Source organism: Agelaius tricolor, unplaced genomic scaffold, assembly GCF_023055355.1.
Source record: "Agelaius tricolor isolate 1412-34295 unplaced genomic scaffold, bAgeTri1.0.p SCAF_3, whole genome shotgun sequence".
Lineage (NCBI taxonomy): Eukaryota > Metazoa > Chordata > Aves > Passeriformes > Icteridae > Agelaius > Agelaius tricolor.
The window spans coordinates 56,095,501-56,109,556 of NW_027269263.1; the positions used below are offsets into that span (position 1 = coordinate 56,095,501).

Sequence of the window (14,056 nt, forward strand, 5' to 3'; positions counted from 1 at the left end):
AAATCATAAAAAACTGAAAGGCTCATCCACCATCTTAAGGGAGGGCAAAAGAAGGGCAGGATCTTCAGCTGACCCATTTAATAACAAAATCACATCAAGCAAAGGGAGAAAGGGTGGAAGCATGGTTCTGATTAGCTCTTGGGTGCAACTTCTTAAAGACCATATTGTCTGTGACTGCTTTAAGGGCTTCCACCACAATGGCTGGCATGCTTTTTTTGTGTGTGGGTAGATTTAGAGCATGTTTATGTGGGTATATTTATGGACTTATTTTAATTTTTTAGAAAAAGCATGACTCAAATGTGGAAATTGTTTTTCTATTGGAATGGCAGGTTTTTATTTTAATTTTGAACTATCTTCTTTCCACTTTTCAATAGGTCTTGGAGATCTTGGGGAAGAGGTTTCCCATTACAGAGAATTCAAAAGGCTATAAGTTGTTGCCACCGTATCTCAGAGTTATTCAAGGGGATGGTGTGGATATCAACACATTGCAAGAGGTAGGAGATCCTGTTCATGTGTCAGGGTGACACTGATGAGGTTGATATTTAATCTGGACTCTGTTACAACTAGTCAGATGTTGCAGCACAGACTGCTGACCCCACCCCTGCCCTTCATTCCAGACACTGGCAGTGATATCATAATGCATAAAACAAATTCATTAATACTCCACAGGAAATTAAGATGCATAAAAAACCCTAAAAGGCATTTTCTAATCCCCCTGTTGTAAGCCTTCTCTTTCCACTGTCTCTCCTTTTGTTTGCTTTCATCATGCTTGTCAAGTCTCATTGAGATCAAAATGTGGCAGTGTTTGGTCATTTCATTGATGTCTCAGGCACACTGCATGATCACTGTGCTGCAGCAGTAGTAATTAACTGCTTTGGCTCATTAGTTATGTATCTGAAGTCTGCTTGTCCTCACATATTGAAGGTGTAGTTTTGAAGGAAACTTTTTAAAACCTAGGGTAAGGAAAGCAAGTTCCTTGATTGAGCAAGTAGTGGACTAAGGATTAGTTGAGAAGCCTGGAAATATGTGTAAAAGGTTAGGCTATAGTCTGAGTCAAAACTGCAATTTTACCAAAACATAAATTATTTAGTAAATTCTGTATGCTTGAAGTAAGTCATAAATTCACCACTATTGACTAGAGGTAGATATGGAGTAATACAATATGGTTATAAAGGTACAAACTGCAGTAACTACAGATGACAAAGGGCATGGAAGAGAAAGAGGATTTGACTTTGTCTGGTTTGTCCTGAGTCTTCATCTCCAGCTGTATTAGAGTTCAAACCCAGAAATAAGTTGAATTAAGATTAATTTTACTTGAATTTATTGACACTTGTGTTAGCTTTCTAGACTGACACATCTTTAGGTTCTTCTCAACAAAGCTGACTTTTGCTGTTTCTAAAAATGATGAGCAAGGGAGGTATCAGTTTTGGGTTTTAGTTAGTCTGAAGCCATCTGCATGTCTAATGTGGGCACATAATGTGAACCTCAATGACAGAACTGAGATTTGTCACTCAGATCCCTAGGGAGCAGTTAATGCTGAGATTGTAATCTGATAGACCAAATGGGGTGCAGTCATGCTCTGCAGGTTTTTCCCCCTCCAATGGCCTTTAAAGTAAATTCTATTCTATTTTTTTGTCCCATGTGGCTTTTTGAGAATGTACAACTATGCTAATATGCTTAACATAACACAAGCATGAGAAGTTAATAGTTGGAAACAGAGTGTAATCATTAGATAGCAGGGGAAGACACTCTGTTAAAGAGAGCAAAATCCACACAGAAGAAAAATATTTCTGCTTGTTCTGACCAATGATCTAACAGGGCTCATGGCTGTGTTAGGCAAGTGTGTTATGGCTGAGATTTTCATGAGTTGTGAGAGGACAGAAACTGGACTATTCTTTCTTGTAAGGAACCCTGGTTGCTTTTTCTAAGTTATACTGGACAAAATACAAGGATGTCATATAGCATCAATTCTAATTAAATATTAAAGCAAGTAGTTTAAAATCTTTGCACTAGAGGGAAAAATGCTCTGCTCTCCAAGTTCTAAATAGAGCAGTAAAACAATTGCAACAGCTAATGGGAGGCAGAATAAGCAATCCTTTGTTCAGGTGATCTGCCTGTTTATTTGCTTTATGAGGCTGTAATTGATTATGAAACAGCTGCCTGTAACATGTAATAAAAGAGAGCAGAAGATCCAGTTCCCCAAGACATACAGAAGAAACAGATCACTGCTGCCCAGTGGCATCTTCTCATTTCTTCCTGACTCAAATCTTGCTGTGCCTCATGTCATGGAACCACTAGTCATTAAAACAATTTAGTAGCAGCAAATTAACTCAGCCAAAAGGAGATCACTTTTGTGGTTTAGTGAATTAAATTGTACCCCAGTAAGGGGCTAATACTTGCCAGCACTATACAGAAGAAAACAAACTTGTTTTGAGCTGGGAGAAATGGGCAGGAAGGAAAGTGGCTTTTTTCATTTGACAGCAGCAAATTAGGTTGGAGCAAAATGACCATGATTTTGCAACCTAATTTTAGTTTTATTTAAATATTGTGAATATCTTCATCCTTTTATGTCAGCAAACCCCAGATTTTACCATGCTGACTTTTAGAAGATTGTGTAATAGCATAACATTTTTAAAAATCCCTAAAACAACAACCAAAACCCAAAATAAAACAACCCACCAAAACCAAACCAACACTGAAGTATAATTGATTCTTTTCCAAAAGGAGTTCACATGAACAAATACAAATGTATCACTGTGGCCATCGTTTTTCACCCTCTTTTTTCTCTTGTAGCCTGTGCAAGATTTTTATTCCAAGTATTCTGTATCAGCTTTCAATTCTAGGCATGATTTATTGTTACAGATCAGATTGAAAGGTAATGAGTACAGTAGGAAAGTCTAAAATGGGTAATGACCAATAATCTAATTTAGCTCTCCAAAGTAGCTGAAACAACAATATAGAAAACAACTCAGAGTATAAACTGGATTTTAAAATTCTTTGTTTTAATAGGGGATGCTGGTAGAACAGGTAAGGAAACTTTTTTGACTTACTTTGCATTTTCACTTTTAAAAATCATTCCAATCTGCTAACTCCACACTTTCAAAGGATTTTCTTTGAACATTCAATTTCCAGATGTCTTTAAATTTTTATACAAAATTAATCCTCTAATCTGGAGTCACAGTTCATGTATTAATTATGCTCATAATGCTCAGAGGAAGCTGGTGAAAACCTTGACACCTGAATTGTTCTCCCTGTATAGGTTTGAAAGTATGAAGCAAAAAATTCTTCTGTATTGTTTTCCTGTGGGGGAGGCTTCAGTTGTTTCAGATCTCTCCCTTTTCTTCCCTACTACCACTGCTGTTTGCCATCTCTTCTCCATTCCTAAGGAAGAAATAATAATATCTGGGCCTTGGCTGTGGGTCACTGGTACAGTCAGAGCTGCCTTTCAGCTTAGATTGATCTTTGTCTGGTGAGGAGGGGAAGGGAAATCCAGCCTGAGTAAGGAAGTCCCTTGAGAGAATGGGAATAGAAGCAAGTTTTTCACCCAGAGTAAGTGAGGAGTTGTGCCTGTAGCACGAGGTGAACAAACCATGTGTAACTGAGAGCAGGAACAGGAGCTGCAAGGGGGCTCACGTTTCCTCTCACCCAGGCACGAGGGTTAAGCAGCCATGGCCAGCTCTGCTGTTCTTGCACTAACATCTGTTAACCTGCAGGTATCAATTAACAGGAAGCCTCAGCACCACGTGCCTTGGTGTAGGATGTTGTTTGTACAGGTAATTGTTACCTTGCAGCTGTGTTCAAGTGAGTGCAGTGTCACTCCTGCCCTCTGCAGCTGCACATTGAGGTGGGCAGAGCACCCTGGCTCAGGCTTGGCCAGCAGCTCACATGGCTTCAGGCTTGCTCAGGGTCAGGACAGAACCATGGGGAGCTTACCTGTATTCACTCTTTAAAAGACAGCACTGATAAGTAGAGTCCATATCCAGGCCCAGTTAAATCTCATTTCTTATGGCACCACTGGGCATTGTTCTCAAGTAAAAGGTGTACAAAATACCATTTCTTAGCCTTCCTTTGTCAGCTGTAGTTACTTCTGAGGTACTTAAAGGAGAATTTAATTAATTTCAATTGTTTATCTTCCTGAGTGCCTCTTTTAACTGCTTCCAGGAGAGACTAATTACCTGAAAACAAACATAACTTTTGCTCTTGTTCACTGAGAGTGTATGATGTCTACTGCTAAAATCCACAGGACTGTCATGTATTTAAGAGGGCACTTATTCAGGATATAAAGCTTACAGAGGGTTCTCTTAAGTAGAAGTCATGGTGGTAGAGCTTGACATTAATTTTGCTTGACTTGGCAAGTGAGGCTGAGTAAGTTGGTACCATTGGAATGATGGAAACTCACTGATAAGATTTCTCCTGGGGAAATCTGTGACAGGAGTGTAGTGGGAGGGTGTTCCCAGCATGTCCTGGGAAGGTGATGGCCCTGCTGTCCACGTGTCCTGTGGAGTGGCCCTGTCAGGCATTCAGACTGAGAGTACCTGTGAAGATAGTCTGCATGTGACTAAGTGCATAAGCAAAATACTAGTGTGCTCTTTTGTTTGCACTACCAGTTTGTTACAGTCTGAAATTGAAATAGTGTTTTCCATTTTTTTTCTCCCCTTCTATGAGCCTTAGCTGTCCCTTAAAAAAGCAGCTTGACATCAGCAGCTCCTGAAACAGTCCTGTTCAGTGTTATGCTGGCATTTCTTCTTGATGCAGGACACTAAGATTGCCCAAAATATTACCAGATTTCTGACTATGCTGATTTTTGAAACTCTGCATTTTTCCCCATAGATTATGTTCTTCCATTCTGCTTCTCATCTTCCTCTTTTTCTGGATGGATGGTACTTTGCTGTCTCACCCACTCTGGTTTTCTCACCTGCTTTTGATAGTAAAATGTTAGAAGAAGAGAGTTTGAACTCCTGTTTTGGGGCTATAGGCATCATTTCAGGCTGTCATAAGAGTAACGGGTCAGGGAAACAAATCTTGGCCCTTTATGAGCATGACTAAATGAGCACCCATTACTCCAGGCTAGAGGATGTCACATTTGTCAGGGTAGAATCAGGGTGGAGGGAAGTGGTACAGTAACTTTTACCTCCACTCTTGATAGAGTGCAGTTCACATTCATCTGTACCTGCTGGAGAAGGTGGCAAAGCAAACTCTGTGAGCAGTTTTATGTAGTCTCATTTCCCATCTTTGTCTAGAGTAACATCAGCAAGTTCAATGAGATTTTCAAGAGAATTGCTCTGTTCAAGTCATTGCTCAGAGAGGGTAATAACTTTCTGGAGTAGAGCAGGATGGCTGCATTCTCTCAGGATACAGGCTCTGCTTCCATAATTCTGAGAAGTTGGAAGGCTCTGAAATACTCCCAAGAAGTGTTTTATTTTTTGTAGAGCTCTGTTTCTCTGGGCATTGCATCACTGTGCCACCTTAGTTTGGGAAGTGTATGTGCTGGCCTGGTAATTGTGCTACAGCAAAAGCTTTCCAGTTCCACACTGGAGCTGTAAATAAAAATGCAAACAGTGTCCCAGGTATTGACCAAATTATTACATACATCTCCTGGAAACTGAATGTTAGTTGGCTTAATTGTCTGTAAAAGCATCTTGCTTAAGTAGTATAATTTTATGGGAAAATGGCACGGCCTAAAAGTATGCTCCATCATAATTTTCTTTTTTTTTTTTTTTTATTAGATTGTGGAGGGAATGAAGAAGAATAAATGGAGTATTGAGAATATTGCCTTTGGATCTGGTGGAGCTTTGTTGCAGAAACTAACCAGAGACCTCTTAAACTGTTCCTTCAAATGTAGTTACGTGGTGACCAACGGCCTTGGGGTATGTCTGTGTACAGCTTCTACCCCTCTGCTTTCTGGAGAGGCCTCCCCATTTGAAAACCTGTTTGACATTTCCTGTTCTGTTACCACCATCTGCATTAGGTCCCACAAAGCCCTTTCCTCCTAAAAAAATCCTCTTCATTTTAGATAAATGTCTTCAAAGATCCTGTAGCCGATCCCAACAAAAGGTCAAAGAAAGGCCGGCTGTCGTTGCATAGGACACCTGCTGGGGAGTATGTGACACTGGAGGAAGGCAAGGGAGATCTTGAAGAGTATGGACAGGTATGAATTTTCAAAATCTACACCATCATTCTTCATGCAAAAATACACTGAGATAAAGCAGGTTATAACTTAATTTCAGAATTTATTTCTGCTCTGTCATTTTGTTCAATTCCCATCTTATTACCTCAAAAATGATCTCAGTACCAAATTTGATGACAGCAGAATGTTAGAATGACAGTAGAACGTTCAGGCTTTACAATTACAGATCTTTGTCTTTTTTTTGTTTTCAGAAACATGAGACCATTACCACTTCTCCTCAAAACTAAAGTCTCATTGTTGCCTAATATATACTGGCCAGGTAGTTTTGTTTGGCCAATATTGCACAATTTGAGTAGTGACTCTTGGTGGAGGTGGAACAGCTGTAACTGCTTTAGCAAGAGTGTAACTTTAGTTACACCTGGAACTAAAACGTGTTTTACTTCCCCACTGAGATTTTTTTTAAAATGGTTCCTTCAGGAATTAATGCTCTGTACACAGAGTAATTCCACAGTTTTTAAAGATTCAGGAATTCAGTTTCCCTGTGAATTCTTTACAATTGTAAAATGGAATGCTATTTCCATGAAATAAGCACAAACTTTATGCCAATCTCAGGCTTTCAGTTTGATATGTCTTGTGTTTCAGCATCCAACAGTGAATCCTTAAACTGCATGTTGAGTCTCTTCCCAAGTTAAGAGGACTGAAAATAAGTTGTCAAATTGCACTTCTGCTCTTAGAAGTTGAAAGTTTTCTGGTATACAGAAGCTGGTTTTGTACCACTAGGCAGAGGGTACTTACCAGGCACACTGCTTTACATAACTATAAGCCTAAAACTTACATCTCTGAGAAATTTCAAGATTAAAAAAACCTGATTTGCACACACTGAAGATACTATGCTCTGGACACAAAGATATTATATACATTTGTAACTTTTCTATGCACATATTCCTGTACATATGTTAATTATGAACATTCATATATATGTAGAGAGGGAAGAACCTAATGGTGAGAAATCTCTTCAACACAAACTGCAAGACTTGGGCTCTGAAATTAGGCAATATGTTGTCCCTTCATTTTTGACAGGTCAAATTATTCATTAAAATGTTTTGGTCCCAGGAAATCAGAGAGGGTCATTGGTGTGGTACCAGTTCTGGGGCTCCCTGGAAATGCCAGGGAAATGTCCCCTTTTGTGGGCCCATTTCTCTAAAGGTCCTTGCAGTAGGTCACCAAATGCAGGGACTGCTCAGTGTTACTGCTGTGCTGACTTTTGTTGCCAGCTGTGCTTGTTGCCCTTGCAGTGTGCAGTGTGCCAGCCTGTCCTGATATGCTGTTTTACAAAATATATGAATAAAAGGCACAGTGAAGAAATACTTTTTTTTCTAGAGGTAGAAAATACTTCATATAAACATCTGTAATTGAATTGTATTTGACTGGTTGGTTGCATGTTACCTTTCTTACAAACTGCCCTAGCAAGGTGTATTTGGTGTGTATTTTGCTTTGGCCAGGTGTAGATACCACACTCAAGGGACTAGGGAGCACAAAGCTGCTGTCTGTGCACAGGATGACCCAAGCCCTTTCTTCTGTGTAACCATTAGTGAAAGGTGTCAGAAAAGGCTGTAAAGATTCAGTATCTTGACAGTCTAAAGTTCCAGCCTTATCAGGCTGGGTTTGTGTGCTTGCTTTGGAGTTTGTGTAACCTGTGTTTGCCAAATCACTCTTGCTAAAACAGTGGTATTTCTTGCAGGACCTGCTTCACACTGTATTTAAGAATGGAAAGGTAACGAAGTCATATTCATTTGATGAAGTCAGACAGAATGCCAGGCTGAAGAACAGTGAATTACAGTCAGCATCTCACTGAGTTCCATTCCATGTCTGTGTACGTGTGTGTAACTAGTTCGTACTGCATAGCTACTGGTTTATTGTACAGATTTGTGTGTTTGTGTTTTATGACATTGTAGCCAAATTATTTGTTGGTTTATGGACATACTGCCCTATCTTTTGCCAGTCTTTAGAAGATGAAATCAGGAAATGGTACTTACCTTGTAAAACATATTTAATGCTGAAGTGTGCTTTTTAGGGCCCTTTGCCAGTAGTGATTCAATCTGGTATTGATCTTTTCACAAATGAGACAGAGCTGCGAAACTTTTTTATATGTAACAGAATATCACAAAATGGATTTACATAAAATTATCATGATTGCTTTATGTTTATATTTAACTTGTATTTTTGTACAAACAAGATTGTGTAAAATATATTTAAAGTTTCAATAATTAAGTCTTTCCAACTTTTCATAATTTTTATGAGCACAGACTTTCAAGAAAATACTCAGTGGGGGGGGGAATCCATTGCCTTTTGTCCATTAATCAGCAAATAAAACATGGCCTTAAAAGTTTGTTGTGACATTGTTCCATTTGACAACTAAATCAGGACTCGTATCTCCTTAAGATCCCATAGAGTTGCTGACCTCACCATTTCTTGTAGTTGTCTGTATTAGTAAATCTGCATTAAACAAAATTACTGTTCTTTCTAGAAGGTTTAGGTATTACTGACCTTGCTGGCACAGTAAGGTATGTAAGTGAAATGCCAAATTTGAAAGGATTCTCTACTGCAACTTAACTTGCCAAGTCTATCCCACTTGGTATATGCACCTCAATATTTTAAGAGTAAAGTTTTTAAGAGATCTCCTCTTCCACTATAGAATATATGTGTAAAATACTGAAATACGGAAGCGGTGTATTTTAAAGTAATTACACTTCTGGGTTTATTTTTCATATACTGTAAGTGACATGAATTTAAAGCAAAATACTGGACTGGGTAGTGCACTTTTTTACTTTTTTGTATTTTTTTCATTGATTTGCCTTTTGTCAGACTGGATGTTAAATTGTAAAAATGTTTAACTATTTTTGTTAACAACTTTAATAAAACTATGCTAGCCAAACTCCTACATGAATGGCAGACCTGTTTCCCCTTCTCACCCCATCTGTTTGGGGTGAGGAGGGGCTTTTATTTTGCAGAGGGTAACTGTAAAACAATGTGTTTGAGAGATACTTTTGAACTGTCTGCACTTGATTGTATTTGCTCTCTGCATATGCTTGGTATAAGTATCTGCTGGAAAATGAAACTGTTGAGGATTTTATTTGAGAAGCTATGTAGTAACCTCTGAAATATTTGATAGTACTGTAGGATGGCTCTCACTAGAAAAGTACCTCCCTTAAAGACAAAAAAAACAACAGCAAAAACAAACAGTTCCTGTTCTGCTGGTGATCAGCTATCAGCCAATTGCTTAATATACTGATGTAATTAATGCTTCTAATTAGTAGATGATGTTACTGGAAAATGTTAAGGCCTAAGATAATTTAAGCCTACAAAATTTTATAAAACATGCTTTTAAAGGAAGATTGAAAAGCCATACTTCATTGTTCTTACTCTCTCACCAAAAAGGGCCACATCAAGGCATCCATACTATTTCCAGGGTTTGTGGTTAAGATGTTTATGCCCAGTCTCAATAGTTCTTGTTAATAAAAACCTGTTTTTCACTTGTAGTGTATGTAATTATACATTTAAGTGATGTATTGTTTCAAGAATAGTGTTTTAGTAAAACTAATGCTGACCTTTCACACTGAGGAACTGCCTTCCCTTAGCTATTAATTACATTGTTTGGTTTTGGCCCGGAAAGATTTTGAATCTGGCCTTAGGATCAGTAGCAGGTAAATAGTACAGAGCCTATTTCACTCCTCCACATGTGTACTAGGGAATTTTATGATGTATGGTTTAAAAAACAATAAAGTAAATGCTGCTTTCATTCTGTACCAATAAAAATTTTGATAACTATTGACTACCCATAACTGATATTTTTGTACCTGAGAACTGAGGATATACTGTGGAAGCACTGTTTTCATGTGTACCATGAAATACATTATAATTGTTGAGTATTGTCTAAAACTTTTCCAGCTTATTAGTTGGAAACTCAAAGCAAATTCTCTACTTGTGCACGTCACTTTCAGAAAGTTGTAATGTCACTCATTTTATTAAATGTTAATAACTTTAAAAGGGGGAGGGGGGGGAAGAAAAACACCTGGTGCTATTCAGACCTGAACACTTGTCTCTTTGTGTTTGGCAGTTTGACATTCTGGGCATCAAGGAGTTGACAGAAATTACTGCAGTGCTTGAACCATACAATATCCTAATTCTTCCACATGAAAGCAAACAGCATGTTTGTTTGCTTTAAATTACTAGATTTGTAGTCATTGATATATTTTAATTATCCCCATTTCATAATATAATACAGTATTTGTATTTAAAAATAGGAATTGGGATTTTTGTGTTTAATACTCTGATTTGTAACCATATTTAGCGTAAGAAATGGATTTTGTAAGACTATTTTTTTTCTTCAGCTGCATGATTATAAAAAAAAAAATTTACTTTTTTGGTACTTTGAAAGATCTGAGGAGAGAACAGAAGAGTACTTAACTGTTTGGTTTGCCAAAATCAAAACAAAGCTTAAACAGTTCTTTTCTTATAGGTTTTTACATTCCTTCTTGTTTAGTGAAGAATAAGTATTCCTCACTTAAATCCTCTGTTAAAGTAATTTTAATGTACTTGGCATCAAATACCAGTATGTAATACACATGGAAATAAAGTTTAGTTCTGGCAGTGAAAATCATAGCCATGTGACTGTGTCTTCAAGTTCTGATGTTGGGCATCAGAGATGGCATCCTGTGCTCTCTGTTGCCAAGCCCAGGCCAGAGCAGGGCTGTGCTGCTCTGCATTCCTTTAGGGAGAGCTGCTCAGCTGCCTCAGTCGGGCTTACATTGACAGCCAGCTCAGCTCCAGAGAAGAGAAAGCAAACTGAGCTCTTTTTTTCTTGTTTGGGGGGTGTGTGTGTGGTTTTGGGGATTTGGTTTGGTTTCTGGGGTTTTTTCCTCCCTTTTTTTTGTGTGTGTGCGTGTGTGAGTACATCCATGCTTCATTTTGTCTGTGTTGAAAAGTAAAGCACTTGGCTTTGAATTTGATAGAAGAGATTATCCTCTATATTTGACATAATCCTTTCTCAAATAAAGTTTCATTATTTCAACTTTAAAGTCACTAGAAAGCTTGTCTAAAGGCAAATCAACCATCAGTGTTGCATCCTTCAGTTTGCTGCAGCACTGTCAAAAATAATGTTAGCTCTGTAGCAGAGAGAGTCCTTTGGACAGGATTTCTGTAACTGGAGGAAGTTACACTTTAACTCATGCAGGACTTTAAGTTGCAGGTATGGTACCAGCAGGAATGTGTCAGTAATGGTGGATAAAGCACCTCCTGTGATGCTGTCACCATTTGTTGCTGCTCCCTGCAGCTCTTGCTGTAGCAAGGGGCTCTTATAGCCCACAATAAAGCTTGAATTTAAAGGTTCTGTTCCATGATTTACAGAGAGCACCCACAGCCCAAGTGCCAGGGCTCCCCTGCCTCCTTTGCATGGAGTTAAAACCCAGGAGCTCCAGCACTGCTGATTTCCTCACTCCTGTCAGCCTTTGTGCAAGTCAGGTCACTCACCAGCCCTGAATGGGTGGTGATGGCTCCCAGGTCAGCTGCAGGGAGATTCCAGGCCTTGGCCTGTGCAGAAGGCAAGGGATTCACAGGAAGAGACCTATTTATGTCCTCCAATCCCACTGACAATTAAAATTATAACTGCTGAGCTGCTTGAGGCAGGGGCTGTGAGGGTGCATTGGTGTGATGGTAATTGCATTTCTGCATGAGAGTCCCATCAGGGTCCTGTAGGTGCACATCTCCATCAGATTTGTAAACATCTGAGTGAGAGATCATCCTCTTAAACCTGATGAATGTGGCCTTATGTGGAGAACCACATGCCTTCTAAATTACCAGGTGATAAGGAAATAATGAGATTAAAGATGCTTTGTAAAGTCATGCCTACTAAATCCCAGTTGCTAACCATGGATATTATGTTCTTGGGGGGATCTTCCTGTTTTACTAGCAGCAGAGCTGATCTTGGTAATGATTTTAAAACACCCTTCACAGAAAGGCATTTGGTTTCAATTAATCCAAAAAGCACTTAGCAGTAGATAATTTCCAAAAAGTATTTGACTGTGGCACCATATTTTGTTGAAAGGTACCCTGATGTCTGGTGTCATCCAATCCAGAGCAATCCAGACGATACGGGAGAGAATCACCAGGATTCTTCTCAAGTAACATATTTTGTTCCATATAATTTCCTTACTAATCTTTGCATGAGTACTCCTAATTGCTTTTTGAACAGAATTTCTAGAATTTTCAAGTTACAGTGAGGTTTCCTGACACCAGAATGGCAGTTTTCTGCTTCTGGCTGGAGCAGAGGTCTTCTAAGGACAGATGAGGAGCCATTGTGCCCCTAGCAAAGTTTTTAGTTCCTCTTACACAACTCCTCTCAGTTCAAGGGCAAATTTATTGGTTTTTTACCATTGAGAAAAAAAAATCAGTAAATTTGGGTTGTATAATTCCTTTTTCCTTCCAGCAGTTTAGTTTATGTGGAAATCAACCCAAGATATTTCACAGGATCATTAGATAAATTTACATGAGCATACTCTAATTTTTAGTATATGTATTTATGCTTCATTGATAACTTGTTAGATCTGAGGATCTGATTCTTGGTAGTTGATCCAATGCTCATGTCAAGTAATCATACTGCATATAGCCAGGTAATTATAAATTGCTGAAAATAGCTTCAGAATCTTCATATAATTACAGTGCTTAAGAAATTCAAGTGGGTAGATAATGGATGCATGGAAGGTTCTGAGGGCTGGACATTTTTACTTCTTTGTCATTAATTTTTGTTATTAATGTAGCTATTTAAAGCTTCTACATCATCTCTGCTAGGAAACTTGCTTTATAATGTCTGAGTACTCTTACCATCAAAATATTTCTATAAGTAGTACACATGTCAAACAAGCTGCATGGACTCTGAACCTTATAAAACAAGGGGAGAACTTCAGCCTCAAGCTTAATTCCCTTTCCTGCAAACAGGAGAAGAAAGGAGCTGTTTTCTTCAGCCTTTGGGACATGCTTTCCTCAGTTTCCTGGTAAAGAACAAGGCTGGTGTGCTCTTCCCTTTCAAGGAAGTTTTCCCTATTCCAAAAGATGCCGCCCTATTTTAAGCATAAGGAATTGCAGCTCGTTGTTGGATGTGTCAGAAGGATGACATAGCCCAGCAATTTAAGAGGATAATCTCTGGGTGAGGTGGCTTTGGGTAGAGATATGTCTGTAAGTCACAGGAAGGTCAGTCAGAGCATGACAACTAATCTCCCTCTGGTGGAGGTGCCTCCCTGCCATTTCTGTCTCAGCTGAGCAGGTTCAAGTCTATCCTGTAATCTGCTGTGAAAACATTTGAGTCTGTTCAACCAAAACAGTGCTGCCAGGCCCCTGTGATTACAAAGCAGTGGTCTGTTAATGTGCCCCAGTCTAACCTTAATCCATTTTTCAAGCCTTGTATCTTGTATCTACTTAGACCAAATGCCAGTGACAAACTTCATAAAGCTCCTGTTCCTCACCCACACTGTGGATTTTGCAGCCTCACCTCCAGCACTGCTGCTTAAAGACCATTATTTGTTTTTATTGCTACTGTAAATCTCCAGAAGATAACAAGCATTATTTCACCTCTGTACAAGGTTTTGCAATCATTACACCTTCAAATCAAAGCAAATAGATTCACACATTAAGATCAGAGAGAGGTGACCCTTTGTTACCTTTTGTGTCCAAGTTGTGACCATGAAAATGTTAACAGACATGAATCTGGCAAAAATAAGGATATATTCTCCTGAAAACTGGTTTCCATGTAAAAGCCCTATACTTTTACATGGAAACATACATTTAGAACTTTTATAGTCATTAATGAATCACTGCTGGATACTCAAGCACTGTAGCTTGGTTTCTGCAGGTGCTTGACCAAATGCCAGTCCCACG

The 14,056-nt window shown here is 38.8% G+C and overlaps 1 protein-coding gene across 2 annotated transcripts in view; it reads left to right on the forward strand.

Moving 5' to 3' along the window:
* The window catches only part of NAMPT (nicotinamide phosphoribosyltransferase), a 30,559-nt gene extending 20,377 nt beyond the window's left edge, over positions 1-10,182 (forward strand). The window contains exons 8-12 of one of the 2 annotated variants that reach the window (XM_071423924.1): positions 375-494; positions 3,010-3,027; positions 5,727-5,867; positions 6,014-6,148; positions 7,869-10,182. In XM_071423924.1, coding sequence (XP_071280025.1) covers positions 375-494; positions 3,010-3,027; positions 5,727-5,867; positions 6,014-6,148; positions 7,869-7,982 — 528 coding nt within the window. In that variant the 3' untranslated portion in view covers positions 7,983-10,182. The remainder of the gene's footprint in view (positions 1-374; positions 495-3,009; positions 3,028-5,726; positions 5,868-6,013; positions 6,149-7,868) is intronic. The other variant, XM_071423925.1, reaches the window with a different exon arrangement.
* The last annotated feature ends 3,874 nt before the right edge of the window (positions 10,183-14,056 follow it).